Source organism: Mirounga leonina, unplaced genomic scaffold, assembly GCF_011800145.1.
Source record: "Mirounga leonina isolate KUSES-001 unplaced genomic scaffold, KU_Mleo_1.0 Mir_174, whole genome shotgun sequence".
Taxonomy (NCBI): Eukaryota; Metazoa; Chordata; class Mammalia; order Carnivora; family Phocidae; genus Mirounga; species Mirounga leonina.
Window position 1 is genome coordinate 79,875,948 of NW_023270451.1, and position 23,353 is coordinate 79,899,300.

The 23,353-nt window shown below is 40.6% G+C and overlaps 1 protein-coding gene across 5 annotated transcripts in view; it reads right to left on the bottom strand.

Moving 5' to 3' along the window:
- Positions 1-1,285: 1,285 nt before the first annotated feature.
- Positions 1,286-23,353, bottom strand: part of TPK1 (thiamin pyrophosphokinase 1) — a 342,443-nt gene continuing 320,375 nt past the window's right edge. For all 5 annotated transcript variants that reach the window (XM_035021317.1, XM_035021313.1, XM_035021314.1 and 2 more), the window contains one exon: positions 1,286-2,834. In XM_035021317.1, coding sequence (XP_034877208.1) covers positions 2,716-2,834 — 119 coding nt within the window. In that variant the 3' untranslated portion in view covers positions 1,286-2,715. The remainder of the gene's footprint in view (positions 2,835-23,353) is intronic.

Here is a 23,353-nt window from a genome sequence, read left to right on the forward strand (position 1 = left end):
CACTTGGCCAGCAGGGCCCAGCTTCCAGTGTCCCTTGCGGCTACGAGCTGGAGGTCAGGATCCAAACCGAACAGGAGGGTGGGAAGAGGGGGCTGCCTGGGCACCTGAGATCTCACCGTCCGCATACTCCTGCTGTAGTAAAAACATAACAGATACGTGTTTAGATGATGTGGCGAGGAAGCACATAGAGGAATAGCCCTTAGGCAGCTTTAAGGCCTGGAACGGGGTCATAGCCTGGCAGCAAGTGGGAGAGGTGCCCTCCCTGGAAGGGAGCACCCTCCCCGGGCCTCCGGTGGCTCCAGCGTGATACGCAGACGCTGAGTGTGGGCTGTCTCCGTGCTTTCCCCCTTCTGCTTACTACATTTCAGAAACTATATTCTCTTGGCTAAGCATCCCTTAGTAACACTGGTTAAGATTTTCAGGAAAAACAGGACATGCATTTTTTGGTAGTAAAATTTTAAAACAATAGTCATTTCTTTTATGTGTTGAGCGTATGTTTCTGGTAATGAGTATGTAATGGCTGAACCTCAACTTCTAAGTGAAATAAAAAGTGCAAGTGTCAAGAACGCTACGCACTTTACCCGCCACCACTCTGCTCCCTTCTAGTTTGTGCAGATGTTGTTCAGGGCAGTGGTTCGGAGGTCTTAGGTACTAAGTTTTTCCACTGGGGGTTCTGAGTTAAAGGACCTCGACTGACCTTTCCCCTGGCTTCTTTGCCCTTGTGTCTGCTGTGAATGGGAAGGTCAGCAGTACAGGGACAGAAGCTCTGGGATGTGCGTTTGGCGGAGAACGTGCCGCAGGGTCTAGAGGGGGGCCTTCCACACAGCACAGCACGGAGTGCAGGGTCTGGGCCGCTCACCTGTGCTCTGACCCTTCTGCTTTTTCTTAATTCCCCAAGGTTCTTCCTCCACCTTCGCTAGTATGGCAGTCCCTTCTATTCTTTTTTCTCCAGCTTATAAATATCTTTGAAAGCAATCCTGTCTTTCCTAAGGCCTGCAAGATAAGCAGGTGCTCCATATAATCCCTCTTTTCTAGATGGGCAGCGAGTCCAGAGAAAGAGCGTAAGCACTGGCACATGGGATCTCGTGCAGACCTTCCGTGCAGCTTAGAGCAAGTATTAATACTGGCTGCTTGCTGAAATCAGAGGAGTGAAGTGCTGTTGTTATTAAACATCCTTTGGGCAATTTTTTTCTTTTTGTACAGAAACATTGATTATGAGAGATCGGTGACAATGAAATACAGTTGAGAAAACGGGCTGTTTTCTTAAAAACGGACCACAAACATGCACACTGGTCACTAAGTATTTTTATTTGACATCGGATTCCAACCTCCTATATTTGCGTAATAATCACAACTGACCTCTCGTGGTGAACCTTCATAACTGCATGCAGCTCAACTGATTCCCCTTTCACGCTCCACTTAAAATCCAACTCTTGCTTTATTGTAACACCAGGAAGGAAAGAGCTGCTGCTGGTCCTTGAGAGCAAAATGGGGATGTGCGTTCATAAAACCTAGTGGGTGGGTTCTCCTCACGTCATGGTTTGTATGACACCATTTCATTTGGTAAATAGGATAGAAAAGGGTACGAAGAGAGAGGAGGGTCTCATAAAAGAAACAAGAGTGCATTTCAGTGCCCCATGTGGTTTGAGCCGCTGAGCTGGTAATGCTGTGCATTCTCTGCTGGGTAAGTGCCAGGTGTCAGGGTCTAGAACCTGGGCAGGGGGGGAGCGGGAGGAAGCTGCGGCATCACCCCGCCAGCCCCTCCCAGGTTCTGGCTCAGGACAAGGTTCCGGGAACTTGGGTGAATGTCTGGACCAGGACAGGAGCTCAGGCTTTCAGACCCAGATTCTTACTACTAGGTGTCAAACTCATTTCCTGGTCCTCTGCATTAATTTTGGGGCCTGTGAACCAATGCTTTTTCAGACTGAGTAATGTCAGAAACAATTCAGTTTTCGTGCATGAGTTTCCTATGTACAACATCTTCAGCCTTGGTTGTAATTCCAATGAGGGCAGTTCTCATCTGTCACTCCACTGGAGCCTAGTGCACTCAGCTCAGAGCCAAGCTTGGGGTGAAAGCGTCAGTAGGGCTTTATGAACTGTCATTCACCTTTCATGCCGTTTCTCTCTTCACCTATGGCTGCCTGTTTTCAAATTTAATAATTAGGTCAATGATTCTTGATTTATTTTTAAAGGATAATACCAAAGACAGGTAAGGCCAGGGCAAAACGGTGCTATTCTGACATCCCACTCTGAAAGGAAATTTTTTCCCGTATTATACAATGAGGACTCTAGCATTAACACTCAGACGTAGCCTTCGGTGTAAGGATTTAAGGATGGGCAGGAGGCGGCTGATGTGTTAAACACCAAGGACCCTCAACCGAGAACTTTCTCAGCTTCAAAATCAAAAACAATTCTCTAGGATAAATGGAATGATAATAATCGGTACTGAATTTTATAGGGGAATAATCCACAAGTTTTCCAAGTGAATGTAATAGAGCTTATTTACTTTCTTCACAAATAATCATTTTTTTCCCTCACTGTAAAATTGGGATCTGTCATTTGTGTTACCTGGATTATCTAAACATTAACATCTTTAAAACTATTGGGCTTCCCACGGAGAGGTGTAAATTTCTGTAAATCAAAGTTCTTGTTGAGCAATAAGTCGGCGGCAGATGAGGTAAATCAGAGGCCTGGCTGTGGATGCCAGGTGCTGGGTCAGTTTTTGATGGCCATGGTCCAGAGGAGTGGATGGTCCGTTTCCACGGTCACGACACCAGATCCATCATAGGTATTGGAAGTACTGACCAGTGTCCCAAAACCAAGCATGTTGTTTGCTATAAGAAAACAAACAATGTTTAGTGAGAGCCAACCTTTCTCCAGTGTGGTGGAACTTTGTCAGCAGTTACCAAAAAGCAGTGAAGCCTATGCTTTGATATAAGCCATATACAATGTAGGACAGGCGAAACACAGCATGTGGGATTTTGAAATTGAAAGTTTCCATAACTTTCCAGGAGTTGGTTATTGGCTGTTAACCATTCTGGAATATATGCCACTCTCGGACAAAATTCCATTAAATTTTTAATTTTTTTTTCATTACCGATTGTAAAATCAAAACCCATTTTGTAATGTGCTACTTACTTCATTGCCTGGGTGCAATTATAATTTTTCTTGATGATTGAGAATTAACATTTTACATAAGTTATTAAACTCTATAAAGATGCAGTTTTAGCTTCAAGTCTGAATGATATGGGGCGGAAAGCTAATTACTCCAAAAAACCACGGGATTTCGGTTATATTTTTCTCATAAATTAAGAAAAGCCAAAATGAGCAAGGCTTGCTTTCTGTAAAATTAATAGAAACTTAAAGGTCGAAGCCAACTGTGAAATCTTGAGGAAGCCATAAGCTCAGCTGTAAAATGAGGCCAAGAGGTAAGAGAGAATCTTCTAACTATTTAATTAAATCAAAGTAAAGGCTTAGGAGTTAAGTGATATATATGTAATTGGTAAGTAAATTCTATGTATGTATGTATATATTCTAACAGGTTAGCTGGAGTTAATGCTTAGGCATTAAGGCATTAAGTTGAGGTAACCTCACTTTCTTTGCTTAGGTTAAGAGCAGTTCATCAACATGCCCCAAACTCATGACTGTCCTATACACATTCCATGATAACCAATATTATTCTTTTGGCTAAAATTCAAAGAGAAAAATAAATGGAGCCCCTTTCCTTTAAACAAAATGTAACTGAAGTTACAGTGCTTTGGGGAAATAACCGAATTATAATGCTCACTTCCCACTAGAGGGAGCTTGTTATCTTCCTGAGAAAATTTTGAAAAAGGCAATTTAAAAATCCAGAGATAGTATTACCAGTTAACACACTTTACTTATTAAAACTCAAATTACTTATTTTTCAGAGTTGTCAGCGTCTTTACTAATGCAAACACAAAGTTACAAGGTAAAACCATACAAGAATACGGACTGTGCCTCAGGTAATATTACCCTAATATATAATTCAGTGTAAGAAGCTCTCGCCTCTTCAATAATTTGGAACTTTTTTGAGATGAAGTTTCTAAATGATACTAATATTATTTATTTATTCATGAGAGACAGAGAGAGAGAGGCAGAGGGAGAAGCAGGCTCCCAAGGAGCAGGGAGCCCGATGCGGGACTTGATCCCAGGACCCTGGGATCACGACCTGAGCCGAAGGCAGACGCTTAACCATCTGAGCCACCCAGGCGCCCCCAAAATCATGAATTTTAATTGACTATGTCACTACAATTATTTTGGACTATATTCCTTCAAGTCAAAGAATCATGCTTTTGGAGCAAACCCTAAAGTCTTCCCTATAAGAAAAAAAAAAGTGTTTTTTTTTTTTGTTTTTTAGGAAAATAGTTGGAATTATGATTTGAACTCTCCTTACCCCAAATGTTGGAGGGTCAGTTGTGAAGTAAAATAACAAGACTGGCAGACAGACAACTTCCCACAGATGGGAAAACAGATTATTTTCTTCCAGTTCTATTGATATATATTGATGCATACTTATATACTAGGAAATGATCATCACAATAAATTTAGTTAACATGTATTACAAATTTTTTTCCCTTGTGATAAGAACTTTTAGAATCTACTCTTACCAACTTTCAAATATTCCACACGGCATTGTTAACTACATTTATCATGTTGTACATTATATGCCCAGTACTTCTAGATCTAAGAACTAGAAGTTTGTGTTCACCTTCTCCTAATTCCTCCCCACCCCTGTGCCCCTGGCAACAAAGTATCTGAGGTCGGTATTTTTAGATTCCACATATAAGTGAGATCATACAGTATTTGTCTTTCTCTGTCTGACTCACTTCATTTAACATAATGCCCTAAAAGTCTATTCATGTTGTTGCAAATGGCAGATTTTCCCCCTTTTATGGCAGAATAATATTTGTGTGTGTGTGTGCCACAACTTCTTTACCCATTCATCCCTGATGGACACATTTCTTGGCTCTTGTGAATAATGCTGCTAGAGACATGGTGTGCAGATATCTCAACATAGTGTTTTCATTTCCTTCAGATATGTTCCCAAAAGTGGAATTGCTGGATCATAGGGTAGTTCTAGTTTTAATTTTTTGAGGAACCTCCATAATGTTTTCCAAACTGTCTGTACCAGTTTACTTTTCATCAACAGCATTCACGGGTTCTCTTTTCTCTAAGACCATGCCAGCATTTGTTATCTTTTTTTGATGATAGCGTAAGGTGATAGAGCTCTTTGTGGTTTTGAGTTGCATTTCTGTAATGATGAGTGATGTGAGTGCCTTTTCATGCACCTGTTGGTCATTTGAATATCTTCTTTGGAAAAATGCCTATTCAGGTACTTTGAATGGATTATTTGCTTTTTTTTCTTTTTGCTACTGAATTTTAGGAATTCTTTATATATTTTAGATATTAACTCCTTATCAGATATACAGCTTGCCAATATTTTTTTCTCCTTTTCATACATAGGTTGTCTTTTCATTTTGTTGATTGCTTCTTTTGTTGTGTGGAAGGTTTTAGTTTGATGTAGTCCTACTTGTTTATTTTTTAATTTGTTGCTTGTGCTGTAGGTGTCTTAACAAAACATCATTGCCAAAACCTGGGTCAAGACAATTTTTCCCCTAGGTTTTTTTCTAGAGTTTCATGGCTTCAGGTTTCATGTTTAAGTCTTTATTCCATTTGAGTTAATTTTTGTGAATGGTTTAAGATAGGAGTGAATATCCAATTTTCTCAGTACCGCCTATTGAAGAGATAGTCTTTTCTCAGTTGAGTATTCTTGGATCCCTTGGCAAATATTAGTTGATTGTATAGCTGGGGGGTTAATTGTACAGTTCTGGGTTATGTTCCATTGGTTCATGTGTATATTTTTTTATGCCAGTAACATACTGTTTTGATTAGTACAGCATTATTATATAGTTTGAAATCAGGAACTGTGATGCCTCCAGATTTGTTCTTTCTCAGTATTACTTTAGCTATTCAGGGTCTTTTGTGGTTCCATACAAATTTTAGGATTTTTTTTTTTTTACTTTTGTAAAAAAAATGACATTGGAATCTTGATAGGGATTGTATTAAATCTATAGATGGTGTTGGATAGTATGGCCATTTTAATGATATTAATTCTTCCAATCCATGAACATGGAATATCTTCCCATTTTTGTCTTATTCAATTTCTTTCATTAATGTCTTGTAGTTTTCAGCATAGAGATCTTTGACCTCTTTGGGTAAATTTATTCCTAAGTATTTTATTGTTTTTGATGCTATTATAAATGGGATCATTTCCGTCTTTTTCAGATAACTCATTGTTAGTATATAGAAACACTACTGATTTTTGTATGTTAATTTTGAGACCTGTACCTTTGCTGAATTGTTGATCTGTTTTTGGTGTGGCTGTTAGGATTTTCTGTATATAAAATCATATCATCTGCAAATTTACAATTTATTTCTTCTTTTCCAATTCTGATGCCTTTTATTTTGCCTAACTACTCTGGCTGCGACTTCCAGTACTGTGTTGAATAGGAGTGGTGAGAGTTGGCACCCTTGTCTTCTTCCTTATCTTACAGGGAAGACTTTCAAACTTTCATCATTGTTAGCTGTAGGCTTGTCTATATGGCCTTTATTAGATGGAGGCACATTCTTTCTATACATTTGTTAAGAGTTTTTATCATGAATGGATGTTGAATTTTGTCAAATGCATTTTCTGCATCTACCGAGATGACCATATGATTATTTTTTTCTATTAATGTGATGTATCACATTTATTTGTGTATGTTGAACCATCCTTGCATCCCAGAGATAAATACCACTTGATTATGGTGAATAATCCTTCTAATATGCTGTTGAGTTCAATTTGCTAGTAATTTCGTTGAAAATTTTTGCATCTGTATGTATCAGGAATATTGGCGTGTAGTTTTCTTGTAGTGTCCTTATTTGGCTTTGGTATCAGAGTAATGCTGGCCTCATAAAAGGAATTGGGAGTGTTTCTACCGTCTCAGTTTTTTGGAAGAGTTTGAAAAGGATTGGCACTAGTTCTTCTTTAAATGTTTGGTAAAATGCACCAGGGAAGCCATCTGGTCCTGGGCTTTTCTTCATTGGGAGATTTTTCATTACGGGTTCAAGCTCCTTACTAGTAATTCATCTGTTCAGATTTTCTATTTCTTCCTAACTCAGTCTTGGTAGGGTGTATGTTTCTGAGAATTTTTCCATTTCTTTGCAGTTATCTAGTTTGTTGGTGTAGTCTTCATAGTAGTTTCATAAAATCTTTTGTATTTTGGTGGTTTAGTTGTAATCTTTTTCATTTATAAGTTTTTTTGATTTGAGTCCTCTCTTTTATGTTGGTTAGATTTTAAAAATTGTTTTCCTTTTCTGTATTTCATTTTCTAATCTTTGTTTCCAATCTTTTCTTTCCTCTGCAGACTTAGAGTTTAGTTTGTTCTTCCTTTCCAAGTTCCATAGATACAAAGTTAGGTTGTTTATTTGAAATCTTTCTATTTTCTTTTTTTTAAAGATTTATTCATTTGAGAGAGAGAGCACAAGCAGACTCCCTGCTGAGCTGGGAGCCCAATGTGGGGCTCAATCCCAGGACCCTGAGATCATGACCTGAGCCGAAGGCAGACGCTAACCATCTGAGCCACCCAGGCACCCCCAAATCTTTCTATTTTCTTGATGTATGCATTATAGCTATGAACTTCCCTTTTAGAACTGCTTTTGTTGTTTCCTAAAAGTTTTGGTATATCGTATTTCAAGATACTTTTTCTTTTTAAATTCTTCTTCGACCCACTGGCTGTTCAGGAGAATGCTATTTAAGTTCCATGTATTCACAAATTTTCCAGTTTTCCTCCTGTTATTGATCTTTAGTTTCATACCACTGTGGGCAGAGAGGATAATTGGTATGATTTCAATTTTCTTGAATTTGCTAAGACTTGTTTTGTGGCCTAACATAGGATCCTAAAAAATGTTCCATGTGCTGGCTGTGTTCCCTGCCCAAGTGCAACTGTAGGATGGGCTCCACAGTTGTGTGGATTTGTTGGTCATGCTTCTTAGTTAGGACTACTATTATTCTCAGGAACAGGCATGGCTATGAATTAGCTTCCCTGATTGGGCAGGGCAGCAGAACAGGGGCTAAGGCCATAATGGCTTGTTGTTTGGGGACCCCAATCAAGCAGGACTGTGCACCATCTCTGGCCAGATGGGGTCACCAGCTTTGCTCTGCAGATGGGGAGAGCCACTGGCCATGTGCTCAGCTCATGTGCCACTGTAAGCAGGGCTGCGAGGTGGGCTACGTGGCTTCCCCTGTACTTTGGTTAGGTTCCCTGGTTGGGTGTACTCAGAAGGCTGTACTCAGGAGAAGTCAGGGCTACAAATTCGTTTTCCTGCTTAGGTGGGGTTGCTGTAAATGCCCCAAGGCTGGCAAGGCTCTTTTCTGGAGGCCGAACAGGCTATAGTCTTGGCTCTGCAGATGGGAAGGGCTGCTGGCTTGGCTGTCCACTCAAGTGCTGCTTAATTGGGATTGCAGGATGGGCTATGCAGATTCCTGGGAGCTATAGTTGGGTTTCCTGGTCGGTAGGTAGGTAGGACTATAAATTAGTTTCCCTACTTGGTTGGGGCCATAGAATAGGCCCCAGGGCCTGCAAGTCTTTTGTTTGGGGACCCAATTAGGCAGAACTGTATGGTAACTGGGGTTACCATTCTGGCTCTGAAGGTAGGCAACTTGAGTGCTGTGGGGCTAAACAGTTTCCCAGGGGCTCAGGCTTCCTGCACTGGGAGTTACACTCAGCAGTAGGTAACCCTACGAAATAGCTGTCCTGCTCAAGCAGAGCAACTGAACTGGCTCCAAGGCTGGTATGGCTCATTATTTGTGGTCCCAAATCAGGCAGATCGGTGCCCCACCAAATTCCTGGTCAGACTGGGCCACAATCTTGACTCTGCAGATAAGCAAAACCACTGGCTGGTCTTGAATGCTGCTATGAGTGGAAACTCGGTCTTCCAGGATCCAAATGTGATCGCTATAAACTCTGTTCCCCTTTTCAATCACAATCTGATGCCCAGTGGTCAAGCTGCACAATTCCCCCTTGATGTGAGACCTGAGTTGGGGCCTCTTGTGACGTGACCCACAGTGCAGGGGAGCTGGATGTCCACCGTGGGCTCTGTTTCCTGTTGGAGAAACTGTAGGCTCTGGAATCCTTTTGGTGCAGTGTTGTGCTGGCCTGGGGAAGGAGCCGTGTGGTCAGTGTAGCCGCTCCTCTTGCCCTTCTGATGCAGTCCGTCTTGGTCTTTGTGCTTTAGGCGCACCCCCATCTGGGTTCTAGGATTTTTGCAACGGTGTCTCTTCCGTGGATAACTGTTAGTTTCTTGTGAAGGGGACTGAAGTTAGGAATGACCTATGTTGCCATCTTGATGCCATCACTCTCTCAAAATCTAGCCCCAAAAACTTGTCCAAAACCTTGGCTGGCTTAACATTTATATTCATTTCAACATTTAGACAATTGAGATGTAGTGGGTTTTTTTCCCCCCTCTTTGTTTGCAGAAAGCAGAATTAACCATGGTTCTAAGATAACCAGTCACTCAGATCAAGTCCTGTTTTAACTAGGGACAAGAATATAAGTTACAGCTTGTATCAAATTACAGGAAACTATCACATGTGATCAACATAACCTGAACCTGCTGTGTCTGAGTGAAAGTGCAGTCTCAGCTGTGTGCCTCAAAGCCCATGCCATCGACTGTTTGTTTGTTTTTAAAGATTTTATTTATTTGAGACAGAGAGAATGAGAGAGACAGAGAGCACATGAGAGGGGGGAGGGTCAGAGGCAGAAGCAGGCTCCCAAGGAGCAGAGAGCCCGATGTGGGACTCGATCCCGGGACTCCAGGATCATGACCTGAGCCGAAGGCAGTCGCCCAACCAACTGAGCCACCCAGGTGCCCTGCCATCGACTGTTTTAAGGGCAGTTGTGATGTAACGACAACAATATTGGCCAATGAGGGCTGGTTACGTTCCTGTTCCAGTGAAACATAATACCTGATATATTAGAGAACACAGAAGCACTGCCTACCTTGTGGGTTTTCATATTTTAGAGAAATAGAAGCACTTAAGAATAAGAGAAACGTTAGCATAGATTTTACAATTTTCGTCCATGATCTCAAACTGTTTTCTTTCCCAAAGGTAAGGATAAGAGTTAGGCATGTCATATTCTGTTGCTTTACTGACATCCTAGCAGCGTCTGTGTAAAGCTGGAAAGACTGAGGACTATACGGCAGAAGCTGGCAAACTGGTGGAATTTAAATTATTCAACCCTTCTTGCGTCACATGAGGGTAAGCAGGGCCATCTGTCCTGCTGTCTTGCTTGCCCTCCTCTGCCGGCTGGCCTAGTGGTCTGTGGCTCTTTTGAGCTGATTGACAGTGTAATAGAGGCCGTGGGGAGGCTTCTGACGCTTTAAAGGCCTGGAAAGCACAAGTGGGAAGGACTTGTTCCCTGTGCTCCCGGGGGACTGTTCTGCTCTGATACTTTGACGGAGGAAAGCTCTCCCTGTCAAAAAAAAGTCTAAACCCTGTCGTGTGAGGTAAGTGAGTCCAACCCAGGTTCAGACGATGGCTCTATGAACTCCGTTTTCTCATCTATAAAATGTAGATAAGAATATCTACTTCACAGAGAAGCCGTATGAATTATCTAGTCAACAATCTAACACATAAGTATTAAATTTTCAGCTTCTTTGCTTTCTTCTGTCAACGAAGTAGGTCAAGGTTTCCTTTCCCCACATCAATAGTCTTTTAAAATGAAAAAGAGAGCTTGCCATGATTTGAACGACTAGCAAATGCCTTACTTCAAGTGATTAGTTTATAGTCAGCTGAGAGGTACGATGAGATAAACTTTGCCAGGCTGGTAAATCATTTGTTTTTATAAGGTATTTACTATGTTATCCTCTTTGCTGGACACTAGAGCTAGAAAGTCAAGCCCAGCAGACCGGACAGAAGCATGGGGCCAGGATGGGTTGTGTATTCAAGCAGGAAGTGAATCCGTGGGTGAGGGGTGTCACACACAGGCCTGACGCCCGTCCTGGCTTCCTAAGAATTTGGGGGTTGACACTGGTTATTTTGTAAAAATAAGTAAATTATAAAAAAGGCAATGCCAACATTTCTTAAACTGATGAAATTGAAGGAGTCAGAGAAGGGAGTAAACGTGCTTTGCCTGGGAGATGCTAGACAAGAAGGGGATATCTGAGATGGGAGTAATTTTCGTTCATTCCACACATCACCCGAGCACTTACAGTGCACCACGTGCTCAAGGTACAGCCGGTTTTTATCTGCAGTTTACAGATGGGGAAAATGAAGTTGAGAGAGGTTAAATCCACAGGCTCTGATAATGAAAGTTGTTAGATACACGTTACCAAGGGAGGCTAAGGCAATTCTTTGAAGAGTTTTAAAAAGAGAATTGAGGCTGCTGTGTTCCCTAAAGTAGGGAACTGTCAGCAGCCTGATGGACTAGAGTAAGTGGGCGATGCCGTGAAAGGATGGAAACCACTCTAAACCTTAAATGAATACCATATATAACACACAGAAAAATGTTTAATGATGCTCTCATGGTGGATCTCAAGGTTCCCCACCATTAGGGAACATTACGTAAAGTTCTGGGAGAATACTGGACATATCACTAACTATTTCAGACATAAGCGCACCACCGTATGCTCTACTTTCATCATTTACTCTCTGGAGAAGCTTAGCTGATTTGGAGAAATGCTATTTATTAAGAAAATGTGACAGATTTCATCAGCAGAAAAAGCAAACTATACTGCCTCTGAAATCAGTTCACTAGGATTGGTCTTTACCATTTTAATTATTTGAACTATAGACTTAAAACAGGTATTTACAGACATATATGTTTGGCAAACTTTTTATTTTAAAAATTGCTCATTTACCCTGTCCTAATAATAATATCCTTTCCAGAATTCCTGTTTTAAAGTGGTTTCCTATAAAACAGCATTTATACTTAACGGTTCTTCAAAATTATCAAAAATTAAATATTGCTTTTTCACACTTTCTTGAAGGCAGAAACTCAAACTAGTCCTGATATAGAGCTGGAGAATACCTGCCTTTCATGTATATTTATTGGAATCTTAAAAAATATATATACAAGTTGGAGAGCATCTGAATAGAAATATATCCAATTATCTGTATCAGCACTGTTGAATAGAAATACGTGATCCAGGGCGCCTGGGTGGCTCAGTCGTTAAGCGTCTGCCTTCGGCTCAGGTCATGATCCCAGGGTCCTGGGATCGAGTCCCGCATCGGGCTCCCTGCTCTGCGGGGAGCCTGCTTCTCCCTCTCCCACTCCCCCTGCTTGTGTTCCCTCTCTCGCTGTGTCTCTCTCTGTCAAATAAATAAATAAAATCTTTAAAAAAAAAAAAATGTGATCCACACATCTAACTTTTAATTTTTCATTAGCCACATTAAAAAGTAAAAATAGATAAAATGTTTATATATACACACTTGTGTTATTTTTGTTGAGATATAATTAACAGATTATATTAGTTTCAGATATACTACATAATGATTCGATATATATAGAGAGAGAGAAATGATCACCACAGTATGTCAGTATGATGTCCATCACCACAAATAGTTAAATATTTTTTTATGTGATGAGAACTTTTAAGATGTACTCTTAGCAACTACAATACAATATAGTATTAGTAACTAAACTCACCATGCTGTACATTACATCCTGATGACTTGTTTTATAACTGGACAATTGGATCTTTTGATCACCTACACCCATTTCTTCCACTCCTAACCTCTGGCAACCATGAACCTGTTTTCTCTACTGAGGGATTCTTTTTTTTCTCTGTCTCACTTATTTCACTTAGCATAATCCCCTCAAGATCCATCCATGTTGTTGCAAATGGCAGGATTTCTTTCTTTTCTATGGCTGAATAATATTCCATTGTGTGTATATGTATGTACACACACACCACATTTTCTTTATCCCTTCATCTGCTGATGGACATTTAATGTTTTTCCATTTCTTGGCAATTGTAAATAGGGCTGCAATGAATATGCAGATGAATATATCGTTTCAAGTTAATGTTTTTGTTTCCTTTGGATAAAACCCAGAAGTGGCATTGCTGGATCATATGGTAGTTCTATTTTTAATTTTTGTAGGAACCTCTGTAGTGTTTTCCATAGTAGTTGCACTTATTTACATTCCCTCCAGCAGTGCATAAGGGTTCCCTTTTCTCCACGTCCTTGCCAACACTTGTTGTCTTTTTGATAATAGTCATCTAGCAGATGTGAGGTGGTATCTCATTGTGGTTTTGATTTTCATTTCCCTGATGATGAGTGAGGTTGAGCAAATTTTCATGTACCTGTTGGCCCTCTGAATAATTTTTTGCTATTAAATTTTATGAATACTTTCTATATTTTGGATATCCCCTATCCAATATAGGATTTGCAAATATTTCCTCCCATTCAGTATGCTGCCTTTTCATTTTGTTGATAGTCTGATGTAGCCCCATTTGTTTATTTTTTGCTGTAGTGGCAACCTTTGATTTTGGTGTCAAATCTAAAAAATCATTGCCAAGACTGATGGCAAGTTGCTTACCATCTCTGTTTTCTTCTAGGAGTTTTATGGTTTCAGGTCTTATTTTTGTGAATGATGCAAGACGGAGGTCCAGTTTTCCCATCACCATTTATTGAAGAGACTGTCCTCCCATTGCAGATTCTTGGCTCCTTTCTTGTAATTTAATTGACCACGTATGCACAGGTTCACTTCTGGGCTCTCTGTCGGGTTCCACTGGCCTGTGTCTGTTGTTGCTTTTTTTTTTGCCAACAACACAGTGTTTGGTTAATGTAGCTTTGTGATATTTGGGTTGAAATCAGGAAACATGCCTCCAGGGGTGTTGCTGTTTATCAAGATTGCTTTGGCTATTTGGAGTCTTCTGTGGTTTCATACAGATTTTAGGACTGTTTGTTCTATTTCTGTGAAAAATGACACTGGAATTTTGGCAGGGATTGCATTGATCTATATAGATTGCTTTGGGTAATATGGACATTACCACGAGCATGGCATCTCTTCCCATTTGTGCCTTTTTCAATTTCTTTCATCAAAGTATCATTTTCAGTGTACAGGTCTTTTATCTCCTTGGTTAAATTTATTACTATGTATTCTTTCTGATACAATTGTAAATGGGATTTTTTAATAATTTCTCTGATAGCTTGCTATTAGTGTATAGAAATCCAACAGATTTTTGTATGTTGATTTTGTATCCTGCAACTTTATTAGTTGTAACAGTTTTGTTTTTTTAAAGAGAGTCTTTAGGGTTTTCTATGTATAATATCATGTCATCTGCAAATAGTGACAGTTTTACTTCTTCCTTACCATTTTAGATGCCTTTTATTTCTTGTTGCTGCCTAATTGCCCTGGCTAAGACTTCTGATACTCGGGTGAAGAAAAGTGGTGGGAGTGGGCCACTTCATGTTCATGTAATCCAGTATATCTAAAATATTGTCATTTTAACATGTCATCCATATACAAAATTATTTTTTAGATATTTTACATTCCTTTTTTATAAGTCTTTGAAATCTGGTGTGTATTTACAGCATATCTCAGTTTGAACAAGTCAATTTTAAGCATTTAACAGCCGCATGTGGCCACTCTATTGATTGGACAGTACAGATCTAGGTTATTGAAGCAGAAACCATACTTATGAATCAGTTATCTGTTTTTTCAGGGAACATTTATCACGGGACTGCAGATATGTATTCACAGAGTTTCAGGTTATAAAGGGACTATTAAATACAAGTGAGCATATCAAGTCTTTTAAAATTATTTCAACTTAGGACAGGAATGGATCAACAGACACTTGGACACTGGGCATATGCTCAGCAGTAAGAAAGATGGAGTCCTCTGCCCTTTAAGTTAAAGGCTAACAAAACTAGACAAGAAAACTGAAAATGTAAAATCTAAACAAACCTAACAAAATTACCAATAGAATATATCCTGTGTTCTACAAGGAACTTAGTAAGTAGACTCCTGCCTGGACATGTATGAGGTGGTTTTCTAAGTAAAGTCCTTGCTCTTAGTCATCACCTGTCCTCTCCACTCCTCTAAGTTCCCTAGCCGATTTTGCCATTCCCGCCTGAAAGAATAACTGATGGAACCTAATTGCTTATAACCTCGCTGCCTCTTACCCCAAACATCTCTTGGCCTGGTATTTAAGGCCTTTCCTCAAATGTCTACTTTCTCCCATATAAGCTACTTGCCAGCCACCACATGCTACTTGCTATTCCCTTAACAGATCAGGAACTTCCTACAAGAAATTTTGATGTTTCTCCTCTTTCTGGAACATATCCCATCTTTGCTATGCTTGCTGTATCCTTTCAGTCCCTTCTAGCCTGGATAGCTCTCTTTGATTCTCTACCCACTGCAGGCCAAATTAATAATACACACACAAAGAAAGACATGCAAATGTAGAAAAATGTTAGCAGTTCTAAATCTGGATGGAAAGTACAGAGATTTTGCTGTTCTGCTCAATTTTTTGGGAGGTTTGAGATTTTTTTTAATATTAAAATTCAATGTTAAAATTTGGGGGGAAGTTAGGGGAAAAAAGACTAGGAACTCGTGAAGGAAAGTGCCTTCTCCTTGCTTATCTTTCCTTCCTCAAAAGCTGAAGTGATGCCGTTAGGAGAATCAAGAAATGCTCCTTGATTGGAAGTGCATTAAAATAAACCGGAATTGAAGAGAACGTGCACCGAATTTAGGAAGCAGGCATGCAGCCTGTGGTATGTGCATTAGTGGCTGCCTGGAAGGGCCTCTACAGGGATGCTGGGCATACAGACCAGTGCAGGGCACAGGCTGCTTCTTCGTCACCTTACTGAAGCTCACCCAGGACAGCCCTTACACTTATTGACACAGGAAGACCTGAAAATTAACCCAAATTATGCCTGGTGCCTGGAAAAACGGTAAGAGCAGACGTCTTCATTGTGATAGCAAGCCCTCCGCAGTGCTTTCTTGTAGGAAACCCTGACGAACTGAAGCCGCCTCCCAAGGTGGGCCCTGGTCACCTCTCTATCCTGATGACCAATCCTTTCTTAAACTCAAGTGTCTAAGGAAGGGCTATTCTAATTCTCTACTTGAAAGTGGCTGCATTTATCTTCGTCTCTCTCAGAAGTCACACCTTGCCCTTGGATGAGGGCTGGACTGATGTCCATTATTCTTCCCTCTCCACTCAGCCTGCTGTCCCCAAAACAATTAGACCAAGAAAATGCTGCAGCTTGGAGTAACCAAGGCTATTTATGCCAGTTAGAAAAGGTTTCCCAAGCACTTTCAAATGTTCAGGCTTTTCTAAAACATGCTGTTGTTATTTTTCTTTGCTAAAAAGAATTCCCTAATGTGTTATATCATTAGCATGTTCTACTCAAAGGGCCCACACTGCAGTTAAAGAGCGCATCATCAGAACTGCTTTACAAAAAAAAAGGACAGTCCAAATCCATAAAATGTGGCCTATTTAATTGTTAATGATGAAATGAATGGTCTGTGTAGAAATGGCCCAAGACTTTCGGTGTGGGAAGTCCGTATCAGATTTAAATCTGTGTGCAAAGACAGACTTTGGCCTGTCTCCCGAATACACAGGCAAGTGTGATGATTGCGGCTGCCTGTGGCAAAGCTGACCGTTCCCGACGAAGGTTCCCATCCCAGTTCGTGACTGACTGGTGGGAGAACCCTGGGCAAAGCCCTTTGGTACTGCTGGCCTCAGTGTCCTCCCCGAAAACAGAGTTGACCTGCCCACTGCAATATTCTGACTTCTGCTAAAAGTTCTTCAGGTGACCTTAGCATCCATTTGCAAAATACCACTCTGACCTATCTTTTGTTATCTTGGATGCGGCTGGCTGTGGACGTGGATGAGGTATGTAACAGTCTTTGACTTCTCTGTGAAAGTACTGAAAGTTTGTAGTATTGTCATAATTTCATCTGCACCGAGGAAGCTTTAAAGGGGCATTTGCTTCTATCCTTCAACAGAGATTATTGTAAGTACATCAAACAAATGGCAATAGCATAGAAAAGTGAAGAATATATCAATCTCAAACCCACAGGTGACATCTGTGCAGAATAAGCTAAGAAGACATAATCTGTGCTCTTTATGATTTACCAAGTCAAATCAGATAACCCCAAACAACAACAAAAAACCCCCAGAGAATATCCTGGAAGGAATAAGGGGTAATGAGGGACCGTTAGCAACCACCGTACCTCCTTCTTATCCCTGGAGGAAGAGACTCAGCGAATGGCACGTGTGAGGCTGGAAAAAATCGGTGGCACCCCCCCGCCCCCACCAAATAACTGCTTTGAAGGACATTTATTCATTTAAATAAGATCAGATTAAACTAGCCTATAAACCAGCTTATTCATAGCTCAGGCATAAGATGACCTGTCATCTGTAACAGGATGGATGCTGTTGGTGAAGGTACCTATTAACCTTAGACGGGTAGGACCTGGATTACAGCTGCCACCTTGAGTATGGACAGAAACGGTTGAAGCATGGAAATCATGCAAGGCAATGACACATTTTGGTTTGTGACATCAGAAAGGCCAAACCCCAGGTGGCTGTGGAAATAAAGCTCTAAAAGGGGATGAAGGCCTGACTATTGCTGTTCTTGAATGCCAGGTCAGACAAAAACGCTTTCTGACATAGTTAAAAATAAATTTCTTACCATCTTTAATGCCAAGCTAATATAGGTTATAGAAGTTTGGTGAATATGATGTAGTGACTAAGCAATTTTTCTATAATGCTGGACTGTCTTCATCTTTAAACAAGTAAAAGAAAAATTGACATTTCACATTATAGCCATTGATCACAACTGGGAAAATGTTTATGCGTATACATTTAAAAAATGAAATAAAAACAACAGAATGACATGGATTTTTGTACCAGAAGGAGGAACCATATAGGAAGAAACACCATCCTTGGATCAAAGAACAGAAGGTATATTAAAGAGGTTATGTATGAGGCTACAAATATATAAGGTTAATAGGGTTTTTTGTAAAAAAAAAATCACATATGTTTACACATACCCCCACACAAAAACATGCCAATATATGGAAAAAAATCTATTTCCATCCACTAGGCAGATTTAGAAAAACCACAGCATATATTGATAAATTTCAGGAGTGAAGCTTAAGTATGGTTAGAACTTGATTCTCCATCTGTCTATAGCTGGGAAGATCCAGTCAGATTAGGCAGAGGACTCTGAGTCCCTGAGTTTACAAAAGCTCATGGCTTGGTAAATGCAGCCAGACCAGCTGTTCCTTGGGGCTGCTGCCTTGCTGATGAAATGTCCACTTTTCTCCACAAGGCTCCCTGCTGCCTGTGTCCCTACACTGTCCCCTGATCTGTGCTTTGGCTCGACCACCTGCTCCACCTGAGGGACAGAGTGGACATGGGGACTCTGCCCGCCTCCACACACCCTCCCATGCTTTACGCTTGACTTCAGCTCCCTTCTCAGTGGATGAGCTTTCTGGTATCTCTCCCCCTGATATGGGGACTCCTAAAAATGAAATCCCATGGCCACAGTGGCTTTTCACTCCTTTGTTGAAAAGTATTTATAAAACAAAGAAAGAGTAGATGGATGTTTACTATTAAGCAGAGTTCATTAAATTATGTGGCTGTTTTTAGAATAGAATTTCATTTAGTGAGAGTCTGACCACTGTCTTTTAGGAAAAACAGCATTTGACTTAAGTCAAATGTTTTAGTGTTAACAGATATGATTTGTGATATCAACGGTAATAAAACAATGTCTCAGACTTTGTCCATAAACCCATAAATACATATGCTTGTTCCTACTGTATTTCATCATGACCGGTTTTCCTTTTTAATTTCCCCTTACTGGTATACAATGATAATATTTCATATTAGGAATAGCTGGCATCTTCCTATATGAATATTTATTACATTCTTAAAAACCAGCTACTTTAATTCATAATTAATATATTTCTTTCTGCTCTAGTTATCATAATCCATTTTTCAATATTCATACCATGGATCCTTTCCTGATGACAACCTGAACTCTTTGAAATTTGCATGCAAAGTTACATATCATCCAGGTCTCAAATTGGTAACTTTCTGTTTAGCATTTGCTACACCAACTGTGGTGTGGTGGCAGGCACAGTCTGTCTTGTACATGAAATGATGTCTTTTCCTCCAATGACTTGATCTAACTTCTTTTGTCACAGAATCTCTGAGAGGGACCTTACGTAGCTCATTCAGTGGTTTGCCACAGAGAGTAGTGGAGCTGCCCCTGCTTTAAGCAGTTCAGGTGCCAGGTTCAGAGCCCAGACTCCTGGCTTTAACCCACTCAGAAATGAAGGGGGCCTGAGGGAACTTGTCAGGGCCTTCACAGCTTCAGAGACTATGGACCAAGAACCACTGGTTGAATACCCAACCCCTTTATTTCAAGACTGGGAAACCAGCTTAAGATATTTTATCAACGGAACAATGCACAGCGCACACATTTTATCAAGTGAAGGACAAAAGTCCTCTGCCTTCTGCTATCACAGAGTCAAACTAGGGAAGTTAACACCTTAGACAGACCTCTTTATAGACAGGCTAAGCTAAGTTAAATGATTTGAGTTGCATGCCAAATATTTAAATTGCTTGAAAATGTGGCAATGCCACCTATTTTTCTAATGCTTAGTTATGAAACTGAAGAAAGGGATCCTTATAGACAGACCAACATCCTGGGCTTCAGACCAGCCACAAAACTGATGCAGAGGTGTCTCATCCCTTATCTTTGAGTAGCTACAGAACATGGGCATGAAGTGCTTACCTGAAACACTTTGTACTGTATTTTCTTATTTTAAAAATGCACTGATTCCATTTCTAAAACACTATAGGAGTGTTTTTCTTGTCCGTGTTAGCCACTGGCAAGTGGTATTAACAGTCTGGACCAGGAGGAAAGAGAAAATGATCCAACAGGCTTACTACCAAGGACATGGTTCAATACCTGGCTTGTAGTAAAAACATTTTGCTACATCTGTAGAAAACACATTAGATAAAAAAGTGAATCTGAGGGAGGAGCAAGATGGTGGAGGAGCAGGAGACCTGGATTTCATCTGGTCCCAGGAATTCAGCTGGATAGGGATCAAACCATTCCGAACACCTACGAACTCAATAGGAGATCGAAGAAAAGAATAGCAGGAACTCTCTGAACAGAGAAGCGACCACTTTCTGGAAGGTAGGATGTCCGGAGAAGTGAATCTGAGGCGATATTTGGGAGGATAGACGGTGGGGGAGGGGGCCTCCATCGGCTGCTTCTGGCAAGTGATAGAGCCGCGGAGCACAAAATCAGAACTTTTAGAAGTTGGCTCCGCTGAGGGATGTCACTCCAGTGGCTAAGCAGGGGGTGGAACCTTCGCGGGACAGTGTGGTCTCAGGACCCTCGGGGTCACAGGAAGTCCGGGAGTGCCTGAGTGTGGCAGAGCTCGCAGGTATCAGAGCGGGGAAGCCGGCTGCAGAGACGGAGCTGAGGCGCGGGCTCTCAGCTCGGGGTTGCCATAAACTGTGATCCGCGGCACAGTTGGGCCCCTGCTCCTCCAGCAGGGACCCAACAAGCAGCAGATCTGGGGAGACTCCCCTTCCTCCCCCGGGAGGAGCGGCGCGGGAGCGCACTGCAAGGATCTGCTGGGTTTGGAGACTCCACACAGGGTTGGGTGCCAGAGACAGAAACGCTGGGTCACAGGCTGTGTGAGCACGGAGTGTGGCTGGAGACCGGGGAGATGGGAGTGACTGACTGCTTTTCTCTGGGGGCGCACTGAGGAGCGGGGCCCCGAGTTCTCAGCTCCTCTGGGGCAAAGATTAGGAGGCTGCCATTTCACTCTCGTCCTGCAAAGCTGCACTGAAAGCTTGCAGGGAACAAAAGCTCCCGAGAGCAAACTGGAGCAGAGTACTTAGCCTGGACTAGCAAGGGCGGGGCAATTCCGCCTCCGGCAAAGACATTTGGCAACCACGGCAACAGGCCCCTCCCCCGGAAGATCAGCGAGAACAGCCAGCCAAGACCAAGTTTACCGATCAATGAGAATGGCAGAACTCCAGCGCTAGGGGAATACTGCACATAGAATCCATGGCTTTTTTACCATGATTCTGTAGTCCTTCAAAGTTAATTTTTTTTTTGAATTTTTCTTTTTCCCTTTTTCAACCAACATCTTATCAATCCCTTTTCAAAAAATTTTTTATTTTTCATTTTTAGAGTCATATTCTATCCCTTCATAGTAGTTACCCTTATTTTTGGTATATATATATAAGTTGTTCTCTCTTTAAAACTTTTGAGATAGTTTCTTCTAACAGATCAAAATATACCCTAAATCTCTAGTGTATGGCTTTGTTCTAGTCTCCTGCCTGATCACATTCTCCTTTTTAAAATCCTCCTTTCTTTTTTCAACCAACTTATAAAAGATTTTATAAAAGGAATTGATAATTTTCATCTTTACAGTCATATTCCATCCCTTCATCGTATTAACCCTTATTTTTGTACATATATAAGTTTTTCTTTCTTTAAAATTTTGGGAGGCACCTTCTTCTAACAGACCAAAATATGCCCCAAATCTAGTGTGTGGCACTGATCTATGCACCAGCCTGATCATATTTCATCATATTCTGTTTTTTTGTTTTGTTTTGCTTTTGTTTGTTTTTATCTTTATTTTTCTTTTTTCTTTCTTTCCCCCTGGTTTCAGGTCTTTAGTGTATATTTTCTGTGGATGTTGTTACTCTGTTACCATTTTTTTTGTTCTCTCATTCATCTATTCTCCTCTGGACAAAAATTACAAGACAGAAAAAAATCACCTCAACGAAAAGAACAAGAGGCAGTACCGACTGCCAGGGACCTAATCAATACGGACATTAGTAAGATGCTGGATCTAGAGTTCAGAATCATCACTTTAAAGATACTAGCTGGGCTTGAAAAAAGCATGGAAGTTATTAGAGAAACCCTTTCTGGAGAAATAAAAGAACTAAAATCTAACCAAGTCAAAATCAAAAAGACTATTAATGAGGTACAATAAAAAATGGAGGCTCTAACTGCTAGGATAAATGAGGCAGAAGAGAGAATTAGTGATACAGAAGACCAAATGGTGGAAAATAAAGAAGCTGAGAAAAAGAGAAACAACTACTGGATCATGAGGGCAGAATTCGAGAGAGAAGTGATACCATAAGACAAAACAACATTAGAATAATTGGGATCCCAGAAGAAGGAGAGAGGGGGGCAGAAAGTATTTTGGAGCAAATTATAGTAGAGAACTTCCCTAATTTGGGGAAGGAAACAGGCATCAAAATCCAGGAGGCACAGAGAACCCCTCTCAAAATCAATAAAAATAAGTCAACACCCCTACATCTAATAGTAAAAGACTTTCTCAAGAAACAAGAAAGGTCTCAAGTACACAACCTAACCCTACACCTAAGGAGCAGGAGAAAGAACAGCAAATAAAGCCTAAATCCAGCAGGAGAAGAGAAATAATAAAGATCAGAGCAGAAATCAATGAAATAAAACCAAAAGAACAATAGAACAGATCAATGAAACTAGGAGTTGGTTCTTTGAAAGAATTAATAAGATTGATAAACCCCTGGCCAGATTAATCAAAAAGAAAAATGACCCAAATCAACAAAATCATGAATGAAAGAGGAGAGATCACAACCAACACCAAAGAAATACAATTATAAGAACATATTATGAGCAACTCTATGCCAGCAAATTAGATAACCTGGAAGACATGGATGCATTCCTAGAGATGTATCAACTACCCAAACTGAACCAGGAAGAAATAGAAAACCTGAACAGACCTATAACCACTAAGGAAATTGAAGCAGTCATCCAAAATCTCCCAAAAAACAAAAGCCCAGGGCCAGAGGGCTTCCCAGGGGAATTCTACCAAACATTTCAAGAAGAATTAATACCTATTCTTCTGAAACTGTTCCAAAAAATAGAAATGGAAGGAAAACTTCCAAACTCATTTTATGAGGCCACCATTACCTTGATCCCCAAGCCAAAGACCCCATCAAAAAGGAGAATTACAGACCCATATCCTTGATGAACATGGATGCAAAAATTCTCACCAAAATACTAGCCAATAGGATCCAACAGTACATTAAAAGGATTATTTACCATGACCAAGTGGGATTTATCCCTGGGCTGCAAGGTTGGTTCAACATCCGCAAATCAATGTGATACAATACAGTAATAAAAGAAAGAACAAGAAACATATGATCCTCTCAAGAGATGCAGAAAAAGCATTTGACAAAGTACAGCATCCTTTCTTGATCAAAACTCTTCAGAGTGTAGGGATAGAGGGCACATACCTCATAT